The following is an 18,721-nucleotide window of genomic DNA, read 5'->3' on the forward strand; positions in this document are numbered from 1 at the left end:
CTTCACTTAGCATTATATTCTCCAATTCCATCCATTTACCTGCAAATACCATGATTTTATTCTCTTTTATTGTTGAGTAATATTCCATTGTGTATATATACCACATTTTCATTATCCATTCATCTACTGAATGGGGGGCATCTAGGTTGGTTCCAGAGTTTAGTTATTGTGAATTGTGCTGCAATAATATTGATGTGGTTGTGTCCCAGTAGTATGCTGTTTTGAAGTCCTTTGGGTATAGACCGAGGAATAGGATAGCTGGCTCTAAAGGTGGTACCATTCCCAGTTTTCCAAGGAATCCCCATACTGCTTTCCATATTGGCTGCACAATTTTGCAGCCCCACCAGCAATGTATGAGTGTGCCTTTTTCCCCACATCCTTGCCAACACTTACAGTTGTTTGTATTCTTAATAGTTGCCATTCTGACTGGAGTAAGATGAAATCTTAAAGTTTAGTTTTGATTTCATTTCTCTAATTGCTAGCGATGTTGAACTTTTTTTTAATATATTTGTTGATTGATTGTATATCACCTTCTGAGAAGTATCTGTTCAGTTCCTCAGCCCGTTTATTGATTGGAGGATTATTGTTATTGTTGTTGTTGTTATTATTATTTGTTGTTGTTGTTTAGCTTTTTGAGTTCTTTATATCTGAAATGTAAGTGGTAAAAATTTGCTCCCAAGCTGTAGGCTCTCTGTCACCTCACTGATTGTTTCTTTTGCGTTTTTGTTTGAATCCATCCCATTTATTAATTCTTGATTTTAATTCTTGCGCTATAGGAGTCTTATTTAAGGAAGTAGGGGCCTAATCCAATATGATGGAGATGGGGGCCTACTTTTTCTTCTTTTAGATGCAGGGTGTCTGGTTAAATTACTAGTTCCTTGATCCGCTTTGAATTGAGTTTTTTGCATGGTGAGAGAGAGGGGTTTAATTTTATTTTGTTGTGTATGGATTTCCAGTTTTCCTAGCAGCATACCATTTGTTGAAGAGGCTATCTTTTCTCCAGTATATGTTTTTGGCGCCTTTGTCTAATATAAGATAACTGTAATTATGTGGATTAGTCTCTGTGTCCTCTATTCTGTACTATTGGTCTACCAGTCTATTTTGGTGCCAATGCCATGCTGTTTTTGTTACTGTTGCTCTGTAATATAGTTTAAGTTTTGGTATAGTGATGCCACTTGCTTCACTCTTTTTTCTAAGGATTGCTTTAGCTATTCTGGGTCTCTTATTTTTCCAGATGAATTTCATGACTGCTTTTTCTATTTCTATGAGGAGTATCATTGGGATTTTAAATATAATGCTTTTGGTAGTATGGTCATTTTAACAATATTAATTCTGCCTATTCTAGAACAAGGGAGATCTTTCCATCTTCTAAGGTCTTCTTTAATTTCTTTCTTTAGCATTCTGTGAGAGGATTTATCACTGATATACAGAAATGCCTTTGATTTATGAGTGTTGATTTTGTATCCTGTTTCTTTGTTGAATTCATTTACTAGTTCCTTAGTCTGCAGCTAAGGAAACAAATCACCAAAGTTGATGATTAAAGAATGAACATGAATAAAATATTTTTAGATATCCCTATCATCATTTTGAGAATCATATTGAAAATAGTATTCTTGTGGTGACTTATTCATTTGATCAATAAATATTTGAATGTCTTTTACATTCCAAGCGTTGAGGATATAACACTTGAATGCACTAGACACAAACCCCTGCCCTTGCAAAATTTTCATTTTAGTCAAGAGGAGAAAGCCAAAGAATAAACACCTAGGCAAAATACTGTAGTATGATAGATGGCAATAAATACTGTGCAGAAAAATAAAATCAGTAAGAGATTGACCCAAAAGGAATCATTTAACATAGTACATTCAAGTTTTTTCCAGTACATACATGATAAATTAGGTCTAATTTATAAATTAGGTATAGTAAGAGACTGATAATAATAACAAATAATAAAGTAATTATACAAAAATACCATAATAAAAGTTATGTGAATGTGGTCTCTCTTTCCTCTTCACTGCCATGAGGCAGATCTTGAATACAACATGGATATTCTAGATAAATGGATGTCTTATGTGCTGGGTAATGGAATGGTATAATATTTCATCACACTACTCACAGCAACAATTTAAAACTTAGGAATTGTTTGTTTCTGTATTTTCCCATTAATATTTTCAGACTGAGGTTTACCAAGGTTAACTAAAACCGTGGAAAGCAAACCCACAGATTTGGGTAGGGGATACTGTGTATCTTTGGGTAAATGTGTTGAAATTAGATAGCTAAAAGCATGTCACTAAAAATAGGACAGCATTATCCATTAGCTGGTTTTAAAAGCAATTCTCTCGGATTTGCTCCTAGAGAATGTTTTATCTTATTAGATATCTATAGTTTGTGACCAAATATAGTTCTCAAATATCTGTAAGGAGACTGTTCTTTGCTATTTTAAATTCTGATAGATCATTGTTGGTTGTTATTAAAAAATCACATACTTAAAGATTGAGCAGTCAGTTCTTTCTACCTCTGCTAGTTACATACGTTCAACCACGCAGTGGACCTCTTAGGAGATTATCCTTTTCTGAAGCTCTAAATCTAATTTTGTTGCTGACTCTTCAAACTTGGCACTGTTTTCTTGTTTATTTGTTTGTTCTTTCTTTCCCTATCAGGGCTCCTTTGAAACATCTGTTTCATAAGTAGGTTGTCTCTCTAGTTGACAACAGAACTTCATTTGCCCCTCTGTTGAAAGAAAAATCACCAGACAAACCTCTGTCCTCCAGATTTCCTTTAGTAAACCAAGTGAAGCGCAGTGTATGGACTTTACAATACCAGAACCAGAAAACTAAACTCTAGGATCTAGAACAAATTCTTTATTTTTCTACAGGTCTTATTTCTCTTATTATGCCTATTAGTAATCACCAGTGCATGGATATAAACTTCTTAATGTGCAAAGTATATACCATATAAATGTACAATATATTTTGTGACACAGATTTTCTACCTGTATTTTCTTAACATACTTCAATGAATTGCTTTTTTTCTAGACTTTTTTTTGTTAACTCTGTTATTAGTCTTTACATTTATTTATTGAATAATTATTTGTTCAAATATTATAAGGCTTTGCTCAAAGATCTTAAATATTAGTTTTTGGATAAAGCTTTTAGATTACTTGATTATTATCTCTATTTTAATTTCCTTATTAGTTACCTTAGCTTCCCTGAAAAAAAGATGCTACTTATTTTTCAATGTCCCTTGCCCTTCATTAACTAGACAGTTTTTAAAATGTGGCATGCCTAAGAGCTACTATTAAAGAATTTTTTTACCTGAATGCAGGAGATTTTCTTTTCCCAAAATGTTTTTCCTCTTGATAATATTTGTACTAGGTTTAAAAGCAAAAAGGAACAAAATGCTATACATTTTCACTCTAGACAGTAGTAGAACTGGATTTGTTTTGTTATAACAGGTTTCAGATTTCTCTAATGGTGTAGTGCTCTTGCCTTGTTATATCTTGCCTAAGGATATCAGAAGGTTTTTTTTCTTTGTGTTCCTGCTCCATCCTTGTAGACCTCTGCCATCTCTATACCCAGTGCCACAGAGGAAATCGCTCATCACACTCTTAAGCCTTTACCAGTGGTAGACTGGTATTCCTAGTCCTACCTAAGATTTATCCATACCCTTTGTGCCTGCAGCCACTGAGGGACCTGTCCAGCTTTCTTCTTTCTTTTTGTAGCAGCCAATCTCCTCCTTATATTTGTAGATTGGACTTGATTGGGAGTTTCCTATTCCTTTCCTAGTGCTAGCAGACCTTTGATATTGGCATAGATTTCAGAACCCAAGACTGTTTTGCTTCTGATTTACAAGAAGTGAGTTTAAATTTACTCTTATCCCAACCACAATGGATCTTTGCTAGTGCTATGCAAATAATTCAATTTGCTGTTCTTCCCTTCACTAGATTAAGGCTTTCTGATAAAAAGGAAAGTTCTGAAAAGGGAGCTGGGATTCTTACCTTTTTCTTAGACATTGAAGATTATTCCCTCCTGGCTTTTCTCCCTAGAGAGAGGTTCTCTGTTTTCTTTCTGTGTGCCCAGGTTTGGTTGTGAATACAAGGTTATAGAAAAAGAATTTTAAGTGAGTGCAAACTTCCCTTGTTATTCTACATTGACAAGCTAGCACACACTTGATATTGGACAGTTAATGAAATTTTTAGTTGATTTCTCTTACCTGCTTAAGTAATGGTCATCTTTCTGCCTTGTGAATTTTTCTTTCTGTATGTAAGTGTTTTAGATTATAGAGAGAAACCGCTTAAAAGTTGGGTTCAACTTTCAGTTTTGTACTTTAAGCAGGTGATACAATCTAATGATATCAAGAGCTCATAATAGTTTTTTTCTTAGAAAAGTTAATAAATTCACTCTGCAAAATAGAATTAAGATTAAGTTAGTAAAATTGGAATAAATGATGTAGGTATTTCAGATGTGAAAGATTAGTTTTGGGTTCTTCAATGAAATGCTCATCCTTTTGTAATTCTTAAATATTCTACTTAAAAATATTGGAATATGTTTTGTGATATAAGTATCATTATTACTTTGATCTAAATTCAATGGCAAATAACCTTTGTAAGTCTAAACATTAATGTTTTGGGTTTTCTTGAACAAAGATTCAAATACTACATACTAAAATCTATTATTTTGAATGAAACGTTTAGAATAATAAAGTAGAGGATGGTTTTAAAGTACTAATTTTGAGCACTTAAATATTTTGTCATGGCAGTATAAAATAATAATAATAATAACAACAACAACAACAAAGCAATCAGTATATTTAGGAAAATAACCTCTTATTTTTGCCCCAAAGTGCTCTGAAAAAGAGGATGCCTACTTATGTTGTAGCGGGGAGAAAAATTTGTAGCTGTGTGTGGTGGTTCATGCACACAGGAACCTGTAATCCCAGCAGCTCAGGAGGGTGAGGCAGGAAGATCATGAGTTCAAAGCCAGCCTTAGCAACTTAGTGAGGCCCTAAGCAACTTAGCTCTGTCTCTAAATAAAATATAAATAATAAAATATAAAATCCAGTGGGGCTTAACCCAGTGGCTTAACCACTGGATTCAATTCCTGGTACCAAAAAAAGGAGGGGTGGGGACCTTTGATCAATATACTATCATGTCATACTTACTATTCTTTTTATACTTTTTAGGACAGTGGTGATTATCCCCTTACCATGCCTGGACCACAGTGGAAAAAGTTTCGATCAAATTTTTGTGAATTTATTGGAGTCCTGATTCGACAGTGTCAATATAGCATAATTTATGATGAGTATATGATGGATACAGTAATATCCCTTTTGACTGGTTTGTCAGACTCCCAAGTCAGAGCTTTTAGGCATACAAGTACCCTTGCTGGTAAGTAACCAACATGTTCTTTCTTTTCCATTTGGTTTGTTAAGTATATTTTATTTCAGTTAAGCTTTCTTTAGAGCAAATATTAATTTAATGACAGTGTTCTGGAAAATAACACTTTCTGCCAAATTCATCTCAGTGATTTGTGTTATCTGTTAGGGTAAAGTTAAGCCTATTTCCTTAACTGGCATCTGATAACCTTAAAAATAAAAATGTGTCAGTAAATGTCTTTCTGAATGTGTTTTCCTACATCTTTATTTTACAACCAAAACATTTTAAGAGGTAACTATGCCATATTCTTTGGTAAACCCAATTAATGATAGTGTAAATTCCAAATTGGCACTGTTTTTTCCTCCACTTAATTACATTGCTTTATGGCTTATTGTTTTATTGCAAACTTAAGTTTGGAAATATTTATTTGTTTATATATTTTAAATAATTCTATCTAGTATAAAACAGATATTCTTTCTGTAACTAATGCTTTGCTAACTTAAACCTATCTAGACCTAATGTCTCTAATATCAGTTCATTCAGGTACACTACAGATAATCTGAAGAACTGATAAAAGTTTTTACCTTTGCTTTCTTCATTTAGAATTATTATTAACTTGTCAGCCAAGTATATTCATTTTTTTTGTTTTCCCACAAGATAATTTTATTAATTGAGTAATTGTCTGTTTTGCCTCTACTACTTTAACTGTGCTTACCTAAAATGACTGTTCCTTTTCATTCATGTATGGAATGTGCATGTGAGTGCACATGTGTGTATATATAAACATATTTCAATATTCCCAACTTACATCTTTTTGTAGCAGTAACTTTGTGTATCTTCCATCTTAATTTTTACCATGACAAACCAGATTTAGGTTAATTAAATACATTTCCTCTTGCATTTAAATTTTAGTATTTCATTTATTTAAAACATTGTTTCTCAAACCTCAGCATGCATAAGAATCATCTAAAGACATGTAGAAACAGATTATTGGGCCTCACCCTCAGGATTTAACAAGTTTCTAGATTGTGTTGATCCTGGTGGTTTGGGAACTATACACTACAAATGCCTGATTAAATATTGTGTTGTTTTCTGGCTTGACCTATTACCCAATTCCAGTATGATAATATTATCCGGAGTTATTTGAGATATTCCATTCATTTTTTCCAATTTTCTTTTTATTTATTTTTTTGCTCTATACAGCTATGATTAGTGTTCTACAGTTTTATGCCAAACAAATATGAAACGGTTTATTTTCTTTTACCATTGTCTTTTTTCTCATTGTTAAGAGGAGAGGGAGATGTTTTACCTAGTTTTATCTTTATATAAAAGGTAAAATAGAAATATCATTTATTGTTAAATATTTCTGTATAGAACATAAAGCAAGCACAGTTTATTCTGTTTTGAAAATATCCTCTTCTTCATTATTAGGAAGAGAAATGTTTTTTACGTAGTTATATATTTTTTAAAATATAATTAAAATGTTTATTCAGTAAGTTGTGTGATACTGCACATTGCTTTCTAATTTCATGGCCTTTAATATCTTCTGCATATGTCTGCTTTTTCTTTTATTTTGTTTTCTATTTCCTTTTTATCTTACTTCTCTCTGTGTACAGTAATGCCCATTTACCTGGTTGTCAGATGCATAAAGACTTCAGTGATTTGAAATATCCACAACTTAAACATAAGGTAGAAATTGCTTCTAAATAGCCAAAGTTGCTGTCATAAAAAATTAATGCACTTGCCTTCAAAAAGAAGTTACTATCTATTTTCTTAAAGCCAGGAGAGAAGGAGAAGCAACAAATTGAAGATTAACCTTAGATACTATTCTGCTGGTAGTGTTTTGAAATGACAATTCACAAAAAAGACAGAAAAGTTAGTTTATAAATCTTATGTTTCAGAGCAATCTGGGGCTCTTCTTTAGCAGTAGACTACCTCTCTTGAATCCAGAAACCTTTGTGCCACGTAACTCTATTTAAGAACAGAAGTTGGGCACCTTAGTGCATGCCTCTAATCCCAGTGACTTGGCCGGCCTGAAGCAAGAGGATGGAAAGTTCAAGGCCAGCCCAGACACTTAATAAGATCCTGTCTCAAAATAAAAAGGATGAGTATGTAGCTCAGTGGTAAAGCACCCTTGGGTTCTAGTCCCTAGTACTGAGGGGTAAAAAAGGGAAAAGAGAAAGAGTACTGTATTATAGAAATATGTAGGATATTTTCACTTTTAAAATATTGACTTGGGACTAGGGATATATATTTCAATGGTAGAGGGCATGGTTAGGCACAATTCCCTGTCTTCAGTTCCAGAACCAAAAATAGCTTGTTGTCTTAATTCTTTGAACAACACACTTTAATTCATTTGCATTTGTCCTTCGATGCCATGTAAATGATGTATTTCTGTATTTTAACTGCATTTATTATGATGATTCATTTTAGTTCTTCTTTCTGTTGACTCATTTTCACTATCCCTTTGGTTGCTTATATCTGCTAATTTTGTATATTTTCATTATGGCTTTTCTTCTGTTTAAGTTGAGTAGCTTCCTTCTAGTTCTTTGTTGTCTCTTCTCCCATTATTTACTTGTGTTCATGATAGCTCTTAAAACTGCTTTATGAATGCCTTTTTGTTTTCACCCAAACTCTTTTTAATTTCATCATGTAGATTATTTGCATTTGAAATTGTTTTTCAAAATCAAATATTGAAAAGTGGAAGTTATCAACATTGTTTATACTGATTTTTTCAAACTTAGAACCTATTTTTCAGTCATTCTCTAAATTTGTTTCAAAATAGTACTATAATTCCCATATGTCTATATTAATCATCATATCTTCTAAAGCTCAGTTGAATAAAATGTGTGAGACATATCAATCACCTTTCTTTCAACAAAGCACAGAGGGATTGCTGAGAACTTAATTCTAGGTTGGACAATAATTATCCATATTGTCAAGGATTTTTTGTTCTCATCTTTGCCCTCTTTTTTGTGGTATGTATTGAGGCATAGATTAAAAGATAATCATTTTTATTCACTTTGCAGGACAAGTCTTGGGGACTAGATAAAATGGGCAGGAACATTTAATCCTCTGCTTCAAAGACTATGTGCATGGACAGTTACAAGGCAGTTATGGCCAGATATGATTATCGGCTTTGGAATAAAATGCTCCTTGACATTGCTTATATCTTAGCTGAGAAGAGAGACAATCAGGTTAGTTATTTTGTAGGGTACAGATGTGATGAGTTCCATAGCTTCATAAGTTACTAGAGTGGTCTTACCAGTAGTACTTTTAATCTGTTTTCCAAATATCCCACTTTCTTATTATGAATTAACTAATGTGTCCCTATTATCAGTGTTTATGCATTGCGTTAAACTGTATATTTTACTACATTTTTGTTAAAAGTTTTCAACATTCTGTAGTTCTTCAGGTCTGTTTATCCCAGTTTATAAGTATTCTAACTTTTCATTGGAGGTAAACTCTTTTTGGAGTACTTTTATTATTAAATTGAAACAGGCTGTTAACAGTTACATTTTATTTCCTACTTTCCTTATTTTTCTTTTCTATTAATTGAAAATTTAAAGCATAGTGTTTTATTTACTTGACCCGTTTAATAAAGAAGGCTCACATTGCAGTACAGTTTTTATTGACTCTTAATCCTGAGAACTAAGTACCCTTATAATAGCTCTCAGTTGGACATATTAGAACAGTTTGTGGATTTAACTTATCTAAGAAACATTTTGTTACACTTATTCTGGTGGATTTATAGTCTGAGACTGGGAATATTTTTCCCCAATTTGATGAAGTTTTTATACTTTAGGAGAAAGTTTTTTTTTTTTTTAAACATGGTCATGAATAAATAGGACTCTCTTTGATTTAGCACTTTGTTTGGAATTATGAAAATAATGATTTCTTCCAAGAATCTTTTTCAGAATTACAGTTATCTCATTTTTAAGCAATTGTTTTTAAACTGTATGCCAATACTTCAGAACTTGTTCACTTCAAATTTTTGTTAGATGGCAGTTTTCAGAATGAGCAACATTGATTTAACTTTATTTTTCATTATTTTCTCATCTATGTAATTTTCTAATGATGTTGCAGATAATATTAATCTAATACTGGCTACCTCTCACTTTTAAGGTGAAGATGCTTTTTTGAACAAAGGAGAATAAAGAATTAAGTATTTGTATTAATAATGAGGTGATTGATTCTGTTTTAATTTTTTCCAAATTGAGTTTGGGAAAAATTTTAAAATGTGGTCAAGATCATTATATAAGGGCAGTCTTGATAAATGGTTTCAAGATAAATTTCATGATAAAACTCTTGAAGGATTAAATATTTCTTTATACTTTATTGTTTAACACTATTATGTTGACTTGTGGTTGATTTTATATTTGCCTATGGTTTATTATTTATTAACATTTCTTAGATAGTTAGCATCTCTAAACTTTTTCTGTGAAGAAAGACATTATGTATGTGAAATTGCTTTATTTATTAATAGTAGGGTGAAAATCATTTTGCTTTAGAATATTTACATTTCTTTTCTTTGGCTTTTAGTTGCTGAAACCATATATTAGTGATTGATAGAATGGGTTTTGGAGCCAGACTTTCTGGATTCCCATTCCTCTGTGTCTTTTACTAGATGGATAATCTTAACCTACCTGGTCTCATTTTCTTCAAATGCAAAGTGGGAAAGATAATGACAGTTACTTCTTTCTAAAAGAGATTAAGAGAGTTTGGAATGGTGTCTGGAATTTAGTAAGCTGCTGTTCTTACTCTATAATGACAAGAGGGCTAATAGTATTTGCCTGTGTTCATACAGAATGTTTGAGTACCTACTTATAGTAATAATAGACATGGCTAATGGGGAAATCAGGGACAAAAAACAATTTTGAAAAATTGCTGTTAAGGAATACTAATATGATGCATTTTCATTTTACTTACCTATTGATTCTCAGAACCCATATTCTGTTTATTAAATTCACTAAGTATTTTATAATTCTTAAGCAGACAGATTATTTCTGTTTTTTATGGTTAGGACTTGAAAAGTTTAGTACAATCTGTCACCATCAAAAAAAGAGACCATAGAGTATAAATAATTTCTCTTTTAATTTTTGTCTTTATATTTAATTTTTCTTACTCATTTTTAAGTGTTTCTTAAAAAGTACAAGTTTTCATTGCCTTGTACTTTTATCCCTTCTGTTATTTTACTTTATCGTTCATCTTTCTCACCCATGCTATAGGTATAAAACTTTAATTCAAGTTTCTAATATTTGTTAATCATTACCTTGTAGTATTTGGGGGTTATTATGCAGTTGGCTAAAACCGCAAATACCTCCACATCATATAATTATATCTGTAAAAGAAAACTATAACTTTAAAATTTTAATATCTTTTTTGAATCTGTATGGTCCAGAGTAATTTAAAATTTTTTCTTAATCTTTTCGTTGTTTTTTAGATTCCTTTTGTTTTTTTAACAGTTCTGAAAATCAGCTTTATTTTAGAAACCAGTTTCTTAAAATAAACCTTGTTTTTAAAAATCACTTTACAAACATTTTGTATCTTATATTTATTAACTTAGTGACATTGGACAAGCAGCTTAACATCTGTGCTTCATCTGTATGGTATCAATACCAGTGATCCTGTCTCAGTACTGGCATGTAGTTAAAAACAACGTGGAGAATCAGAACTCTTACAAACTTAAAATTATGGTCAAAATTAAGTTAAATAAAATCAAGGAAATAAAATAAGCGTTAAATTTATTTAACAAGAATTTTAATGTGCTTTTAATTTTTTAAAAATCATAACCTTATTTGCTACAATTGTAATGTCCTTCAATTTATATAAATTTTCTGTTTTTCTGTTGTTTGGATCCTTTATCTTTTAGATCCCCTATTATATTTTTTCCCCTTAATTTAGTCTCCTTTTCTGGTATAGGATATTATCTGATACATTTATGAATAAAAGGATAATCAGAGAAGTAAATATTTGATATTTTGCATGTCTACAAAATATGGATTTGGCCTCTTATTAATAGTTGAATGCAATCTAGATTTAAATATTAAAAATTATTTTCTTCAGAATTTGTTTCTACCTTCCAGTGTTGCTGCTGAGAAGTTCTTCGCTATTAAGATTTCAAGGGTTGGGATTGTGGCTAAGTGAGAGAATGCTTGCCTAGCATGTGTGAGGCACTAGGTTCGGTTCTCAGCACCACATATAAATAAATAAGATAAAGGTTCGTCAACAACTTTACAAATAAACTATTAATTAAAATATTTCAAGCCTCTCTCCTTCCCTCCCTCCCTCCATTCCTTCCTTCCTTCCCTCCCTCCCTCCCTCCCTATTGAACTCAGGGGGCACTTAACCACTAAGCCACATCCTTAACCCTTTTAATTTTTTTATTTTGAGACAGCATCTCACTAAGTTGCTGAGGCTGGCCTCAAACTTGGAATCCTCCTGTCTCAGTCTCCCAGCCACTGGGATAACAGTCTTGGGCTGCTCTGCCAAGCACTGATCCTGTTTCTTGTCTTTGGAAACTTTTACATTTTGCTGTTTGTTCCTAGTATTCTGAAATTTTATGGTGCTATACTCTGGTGTATGTTTTTTCCAGATTGGTGGGTATCATTGTAGGGTTTTCTAGTGGTAAACTGATATATTTATTATAGGCCCTCAGATGTTGGCTTTGGTAATACTTTTTTTCTCCTGTAGAAGATCAGCTTCTTTGCAGAAGCATGTATAATGGCTGTCTTGACATTTTGGAGTTGGGTAGGGTGAGGAAGTGCTTGACATTCTGCACATCACATATAACTGTGAATGTGAATCATATATGTGTGTGTATGTATGTATGCATATGTATTATGTATATATACGATGATTCCAAATCTCTGGTTTATTTTCCTCAAGAAATAAATGTCTGGACTTCCAAAATAAGTATGTGGTAGAAAAATTGCCAGGCTGCTTAGGTTTGGTGAGGACATGGGAATTTAATTGCATATTTTACAGACTATATCACTTTCCATCTTCTGTGGAACAGATGCAGTCTGTTTCTGCATTTTACAGAGCAAAATGGCTTTTTGTTTCACAGATAATAGCTGTCATGATTTTTCTACCCCTTTCTTTGATTTGAATGTTCCCGCCTCGTCTGCTTGCTATTCATATATTTGTGATTTGAGACTGCAGGTATTTTCTGGATTCTTTGAAGATGAAAAATCTTTTCTCCTTCCTATTTTGCTTCAAATTTAAAGGGATAAAGGGATTAGTTAAATCTTTTTTTAAAATAGTTTTTTAGTTGTAGATGGATACGATACTTTTATTTGCTTGCTTGCTTGCTCGCTCACTCGCTTATTTATTTATTTATTTATTTATTTATTTATTTATTTATTTATTTATTTGTGGGTGCTGGGGATTGAACCCAGTGCCTCATGGATGCTAGGCAAGTGCTCTACCCTGAGCCACAACCCCAGTCCCAATTAGTTAAATATCATTTGAAAATGATGAAGTTTATCATAGCCCCCTTTTAATCTAAGCTTTTTATAGTAAGGCTTATGCAAAATTAAATGTTATCAACCCTCTCTTAATAATCTAATGTGTCCCGTTATCAAACATTTTTAGACACTAGATATAGTAACATGTGCCTATAGTCCCCTCCCCACTTGGGAAGATCACTTGAACCTATGAGTTTTAGACCAGCCAGGGCAGTGTAGTGTTTTTCTTCTGTTTTCCTACTCATCTACTGTTTTTCTTCTATTTGGTCCCGAAATACTTTTACACAGTATTTTTTTAAAATTTTTTATTTGTTTTAGTTAGTTATACATGATAGTAGAATGCATTTATGCACTTTGATATCTATAGATGGGATATAATTTCCCATTTTTCTGAGTGTTTATGTTATAGAATCATATTGGTCATGCAGTCACATACATACATAAAGTAATAATGACTGTTTCATTCCATTATCTTTCCTATCCATAAATCCCCTTTCTTCCCCTTTTTTCACTTCCCTCTACCTAGTCTAAGGTAACATTCTTCTTCTCTTATTGTGAATTAGCATCTTCATATTAGAGAAAACATTTGGCCTGTGGTTTTTTTCGGATTGGCTTATTTCGCTTAGCAGATGTCATAATTTCACTCTTCTTTAAAGCTGAGTAATATCCCATTGAGTATATATACCACTTTTTTTAATCCATTTATCTATTGAAGGACACTAGGTTGGTTCCATAGTTTAGCTATTGAGAATTGAGCTTCTTTAAACATAGACGTGGCTGCATTACTATAGTATGTTGATTTTAAGTCCTTTGGGTATAAACCGAAGAGTGGGATAGCTGGGTCAAATAGTGGCTCCTTTCCAAGTTTTCTGAGGAATCTCCATACTACTTTCCATAGTGGTTGCACCAATTTGCAGTTCCATCCCAGTATTTTTAATATTCTTCACACAATATCTATCTCTTGTTTCCTTTCATCATTTATTATAATCACATCCTTCTTTATACCCTCAATTTCTTGCCTCTGTCTCTCTTCGTCATACTCCCTAGAAAACCCTGTATCACCACATGCACCACACTTGCATCAGAGTACCTGAAAGTGACTGGGGAGGAAACCTAACTATAATTGCTGGATTTTCTGTTAATCTGCCAATGGAACCTTTTTAATGCTGCCTAGTAAACCCTATGATATTTCATTCTAGAGTTATTTGCACTTCCTTACAAGGTTATGCCTTACCTCAAAACTATAAAACCTACTGTCTTATCTTCACACTTAGTTGATTATCTTGTTCTTTAATGGAAACAATCAGAAGAGGATTATTCAAGGATTAAACCTACCTGTCTGGATACAACAGTTGTAATATCTATAAGTTCTGTCTTTTCTCTTACTACAATGCCCTCTAAGGCCAGTCCTTATATTTGTACAATGAATCTAATCCCCGTTCACTTTAGAACATTGTTTTTCAGATTGTTCTCTCTCTCTTTTCTGACTTCAATTTGTCCCCTGGGATTAGATAAGTCTTATCATTATGCTAACATGCTGTAATGGCTCCCATCTTTTAGAAATCCTTTGCATTAATCTGGATTCCTTCCAAATAACAAAACCATTTAGAAATATAGTTACCTATTTACATGCACACACACACACACCCCAATACATACATACTTAAGTAAATTGGCTCTATGCAATTATGAGCTGGCAAATTGAAATCTGTAGAAAAGCCAGCCAACAAGTTGGAAACTCAGGAATTATACTGCGTTGAATCAGATCTGTAAGGCAGGCCAGAAGCTCAGTATTTTATGCTGCAGATGTCAGAAATTTCTTTTGAGAAGTTTGTTTTTTCTTTTAAACCTGCAACTAATTGTGTGAGGCCCACTCACATTAAATCTCCTTTGTTTAAAGTCAGCTGAATTTATATGTTAATTAATCGTATCTACAAAATACCTTCAAGGTAATAAGTCGATTAGTGTTTGATTAAATATCTGACCAAGGTAATCTAGCAAAAATTGACATATAAAACTGATTATCACAAATCCCTTGTTTCCTCATGCCCCTCAGCTACATTCTCATCTCTCCTTTTCTATGCCACAAATCACAAAGAATTATTTATATGTACTATTTTACTCAGTATCCTCGTAACTCTCTTGTACCTACTCCTGTCAGGTTTCTGTCTCTACCACTGCACTGCCTGTGTTGTCGCCTGGTTAGCAGTTACCTTCTCTGATTGGTAGATCCTCCCCCCCTTTATTAAGGTGCATTATAATATACATAACAGTAGGATTTTTTGTTACATATTCATGCACGATTGCCAGTATCTCTTTCCCTTTCCTTTTCCCTTCCCTGGTCCTTTTCCTGTGTTTACTGGTCTCCTTTCTAATTTCATACAACCTCCACCACATTTTTTTCTTCTTTTTTTTTTTCACAAGCATCTCAATAAGGGAGAAAACATCAGACTTCCTGAGTTTGACTTATTTCACTCAACATGATGTCCTCCAGTTCCATGCATTTACCACCAGATTACATTATTTCATTTTAGTCCCTGAAAAAAACTCCATTGTGTATATATACACATTTTCTTTCTCCATTCATCTGCTTCTATTCTGGTTGCATAATTTGGCTATGTGAATTGTGCTGCTATAAACAAGGGTATGCATATGTTGCTGTAGTAGGAATGAATTTAATTCTTTGGCATAAAAATCAAGAAGTGGTATTGCTGGAACATAGGGTGGTTTCATTCCTAGTCTTTTTTTTAGTTTATTTTAGTTACATATAATATTAGGATATATTTTGGCATTAATCACAAAAAAAATGGAATATAACTTGCTTTAACTTAGCCCCTAGCACTTTTCCCCTTGACCTTTTCCCCCTCTTTTTGTTCCCCTCCCTATCTCCTACTGATCCATCTGTAATTTATAGTTTTTTTAAAATTAGTGTCTTATAGATATACTTGATGTTGGGATTCACTGTGGTATATTCACGTATGTGTACATACAAAAGTTCAGTCAGATTCATTCCACTGTTCTTCCCTTTTCCTATCCTTCTTTCCTCCTCTTCCTCAACCACCTTTGTCTGCTGTATTGAATGATCTTTCCTTTTTTTGTGATGAAATTACTCCCCTTTTTTCTTTTTCTTTCTTTATTTGTTAAACACACACACACACACACAGACACACACACACACACCATGCCTGCCTAGTTTGGATTAGCTTCTACTTATTGGAGAAAATATTTGACCTTTGATTTTTGGAGACTGGCTTATTTCACTTAGCATGATAGTCTCCATTTTCATCATTTGCTGGCAAATGCCATAATTTCATTTTCTATGGCTAGTACTCCATTGCATGTATATATACCTCATTTTTCTTGATCCATTCATCTGTTGAAGGGCTCCTAGGTTGGTTCCATAGCTTGACTATTGAAATTTTGCTGCTATAAACATTGATGTGGCTGTATTCCTGATGTATGCTGGTTTTAAATCTTTTAGATATACATCAAAAAGTGAATAGCTGGGTCATACGGTGGTTCTATTCCATACTTTTGAGGAAACTTCATACTGATTTCCATAGTGGTTATACTAATTTACAGTGTTACCAAGAGTGTAAAAGTATTCATTTCCCCACACATCTTTTCCATTTGTTGTTCTTTTTATTCTTGATGGCTGCCATTCTAATTTGAATAAGATGAAATCTCAGTGTATTTTTTATTTGTATTTCCTCATTGCTATATTTGTTGGCCATTTGTACTACTTCTTTTAAGAAGTGTCTGTTTAGTTTATTTTTTCATTTATTGTTTGGGTTTTTTTTTTTTTTTTAGTCCTTTATATATTCTAGATATTAAACCTTCTGTCAGAAGAGTAGCTAACAAAGCTTTTCTCTTCACACTCTTGTTTTCTTTGTTGTGCAGAAGCTTTTTAAATTTGATGCTGTTGCATTTATTATATCTTGGTGTTATTTTCTGAACTTTAGGAATCTGTAGAAAAAGTCCTGCCTGTACCTCTAAGAGAATGTTGACCCTACATTTTCTTCCAGCAGTTACAAAGTTTCTGGTCTAATTTCTAGTTTTTCGGTCCCTTTTGAATTGATATTGGTTCAGGCTAAGAGATAGGAATAGATTTTCATTCTTACACATATGGATATCCAGTTTTCCTAGCACCATTAGTTAAAAAGGCTATCTTGTCTCCTGTGTATGTTTTTGCTATCCATGACTATATCTGTTTGGGTTTGTCTGTGTCTTCTATTTTCTTCCAATCGCCTATGGGTCTGGTTTTATGTCAGTACTATGCAGTTTATATTACTATAACTCAGGTATAACTTGAATTAATTTATTGTGATTCCTCTCCAGCATTGTTTTTTTTGGCTTTGAATTGCTTTGACTATTCTGTGTCTTTTATTCTTCTAACTGAATTTTAAGACTTTTTGTTTTTCCTAATTCAATAAATGATGTCATTTGTATTTTGGTTGGGATTTCACTAAATCTCTACTTTGCTTTTGATAGTATGACCATTTTAACATATTAATTCTTCCTTTCACTGGAGCTCTTTCTACCTTGTGTCTTCAGTTCTTCAGTGTTCTGTAATTTTCATTGTAGAAGTCTTTCACTTCCTTGGTTCGATTTATTCCTAGTGGGGGGTGGAGAGTAGGGGGAGTATTATAAATCAAATTATTTTCCTGGGTCTCTGCATATTCATTATTGATATATAGGAAGGGTTATGTTGATTTTGTATCTTTAGCATTTATCTTCTCATTGCCTAGGTCATTGAGCAACTCACAGATGTCACCTTTCTTTCTTCTTCGAACACTGTCTTTGCATGTTTTCTGGAAACAAGTATTATCCTATAAGTTTTAACTAAACTGCACATATTGAATTATCTTTAAGACTCAGTCTTCAGGTTTTTTTATTAAGTAATGAATAAATTGAAAAATAGTTTGTGTTAATTTTTCTTTTCTTTTATTTTTTAGTTGTAGTTAGACACAATGTTTTTATTTATTTTTATGTAGTGCCTCACCAGTGGGGTACAGCCCCATCCCTTGTGTTAACTTTTTGTTCACTGTGACAAAGTACCTGAGAAAGTCAAATACAAACCATTTTGACTTATGATTTTACAGATGTGAGTTTATGGTCAGACAGTTCAGTTGTTTTGGAGCTTATTGAGGCAGTACATCATGGTGAAAGAGCATGATAGAGCAAAGCTGCTCATCTGCTGGCAGCTAGGAAGCACAGACAGAGCGGGGTGCTTGGAGAAGAGTATTGGGGAAAAAAATATACCCTCCAAAGTTATTGCCCCGGTGACCTACCTCCTTCAACTAGGCACCATCTCCTAAAGTTTCTGTCACTCCCAAAGCTACAGACCAAGCTTTCAACACATTACCCTTTGGAGGAACATTTCAGATCCCAACCATAACACAGTTCCATGGTTTAATTACTTTTCTGAAAATATAATCATTCTGAGAGGCATAATATTCAAGAGTTCATGTTCAAAGTAAAAAAATGTTACATGGTGACATATTACTCATCTATCCCAATCTCAATTTCTTTTTCCTGAAGAAAACTAAAATTTCTAGTTCCAAAAATATTTTATGTGTATAATAGCAAATACAGGTTCAGTGAAAGGCAGTGTGGTATAATGATTGGGAGCTTGGAATATGGAACAAATCTGCTTGTAATCAAATTTTCTACCAGTCACTGGCTGTGTAACCACTGTCTCTTAGCTGATCTGAATACATACTTGCAAAGAGCTTAGAAGACTGTTTGGTATATGAAAATAAGTGACATATTTATTCTTTCTGCTAAATGATTTTGTAATATAAATAACATCAGGCATTTGGGCTCTCCCCCCATAAAACAAACACACACACACACACACACACACACACACACACAC

General features: G+C 33.0%; 1 protein-coding gene across 8 annotated transcripts in view; it reads left to right on the forward strand.

Annotated features, from left to right (window-relative positions):
* The window catches only part of Stag1 (stromal antigen 1), a 261,193-nt gene that overhangs the window by 108,931 nt on the left and 133,541 nt on the right, over positions 1 to 18,721 (forward strand). For 7 of the 8 annotated variants that reach the window (XM_015487017.2, XM_048794464.1, XM_048794466.1 and 4 more), the window contains one exon: positions 5,182 to 5,386. In XM_015487017.2, coding sequence (XP_015342503.1) covers positions 5,182 to 5,386 — 205 coding nt within the window. Of the gene's footprint in view, positions 1 to 5,181; positions 5,387 to 8,403; positions 8,572 to 18,721 lie in introns of those variants that run through there. The other variant, XM_048794470.1, reaches the window with a different exon arrangement.

The sequence above is a fragment of the Marmota marmota genome, unplaced genomic scaffold (genome assembly GCF_001458135.2).
Source record: "Marmota marmota marmota unplaced genomic scaffold, marMar, whole genome shotgun sequence".
Taxonomy (NCBI): Eukaryota; Metazoa; Chordata; class Mammalia; order Rodentia; family Sciuridae; genus Marmota; species Marmota marmota.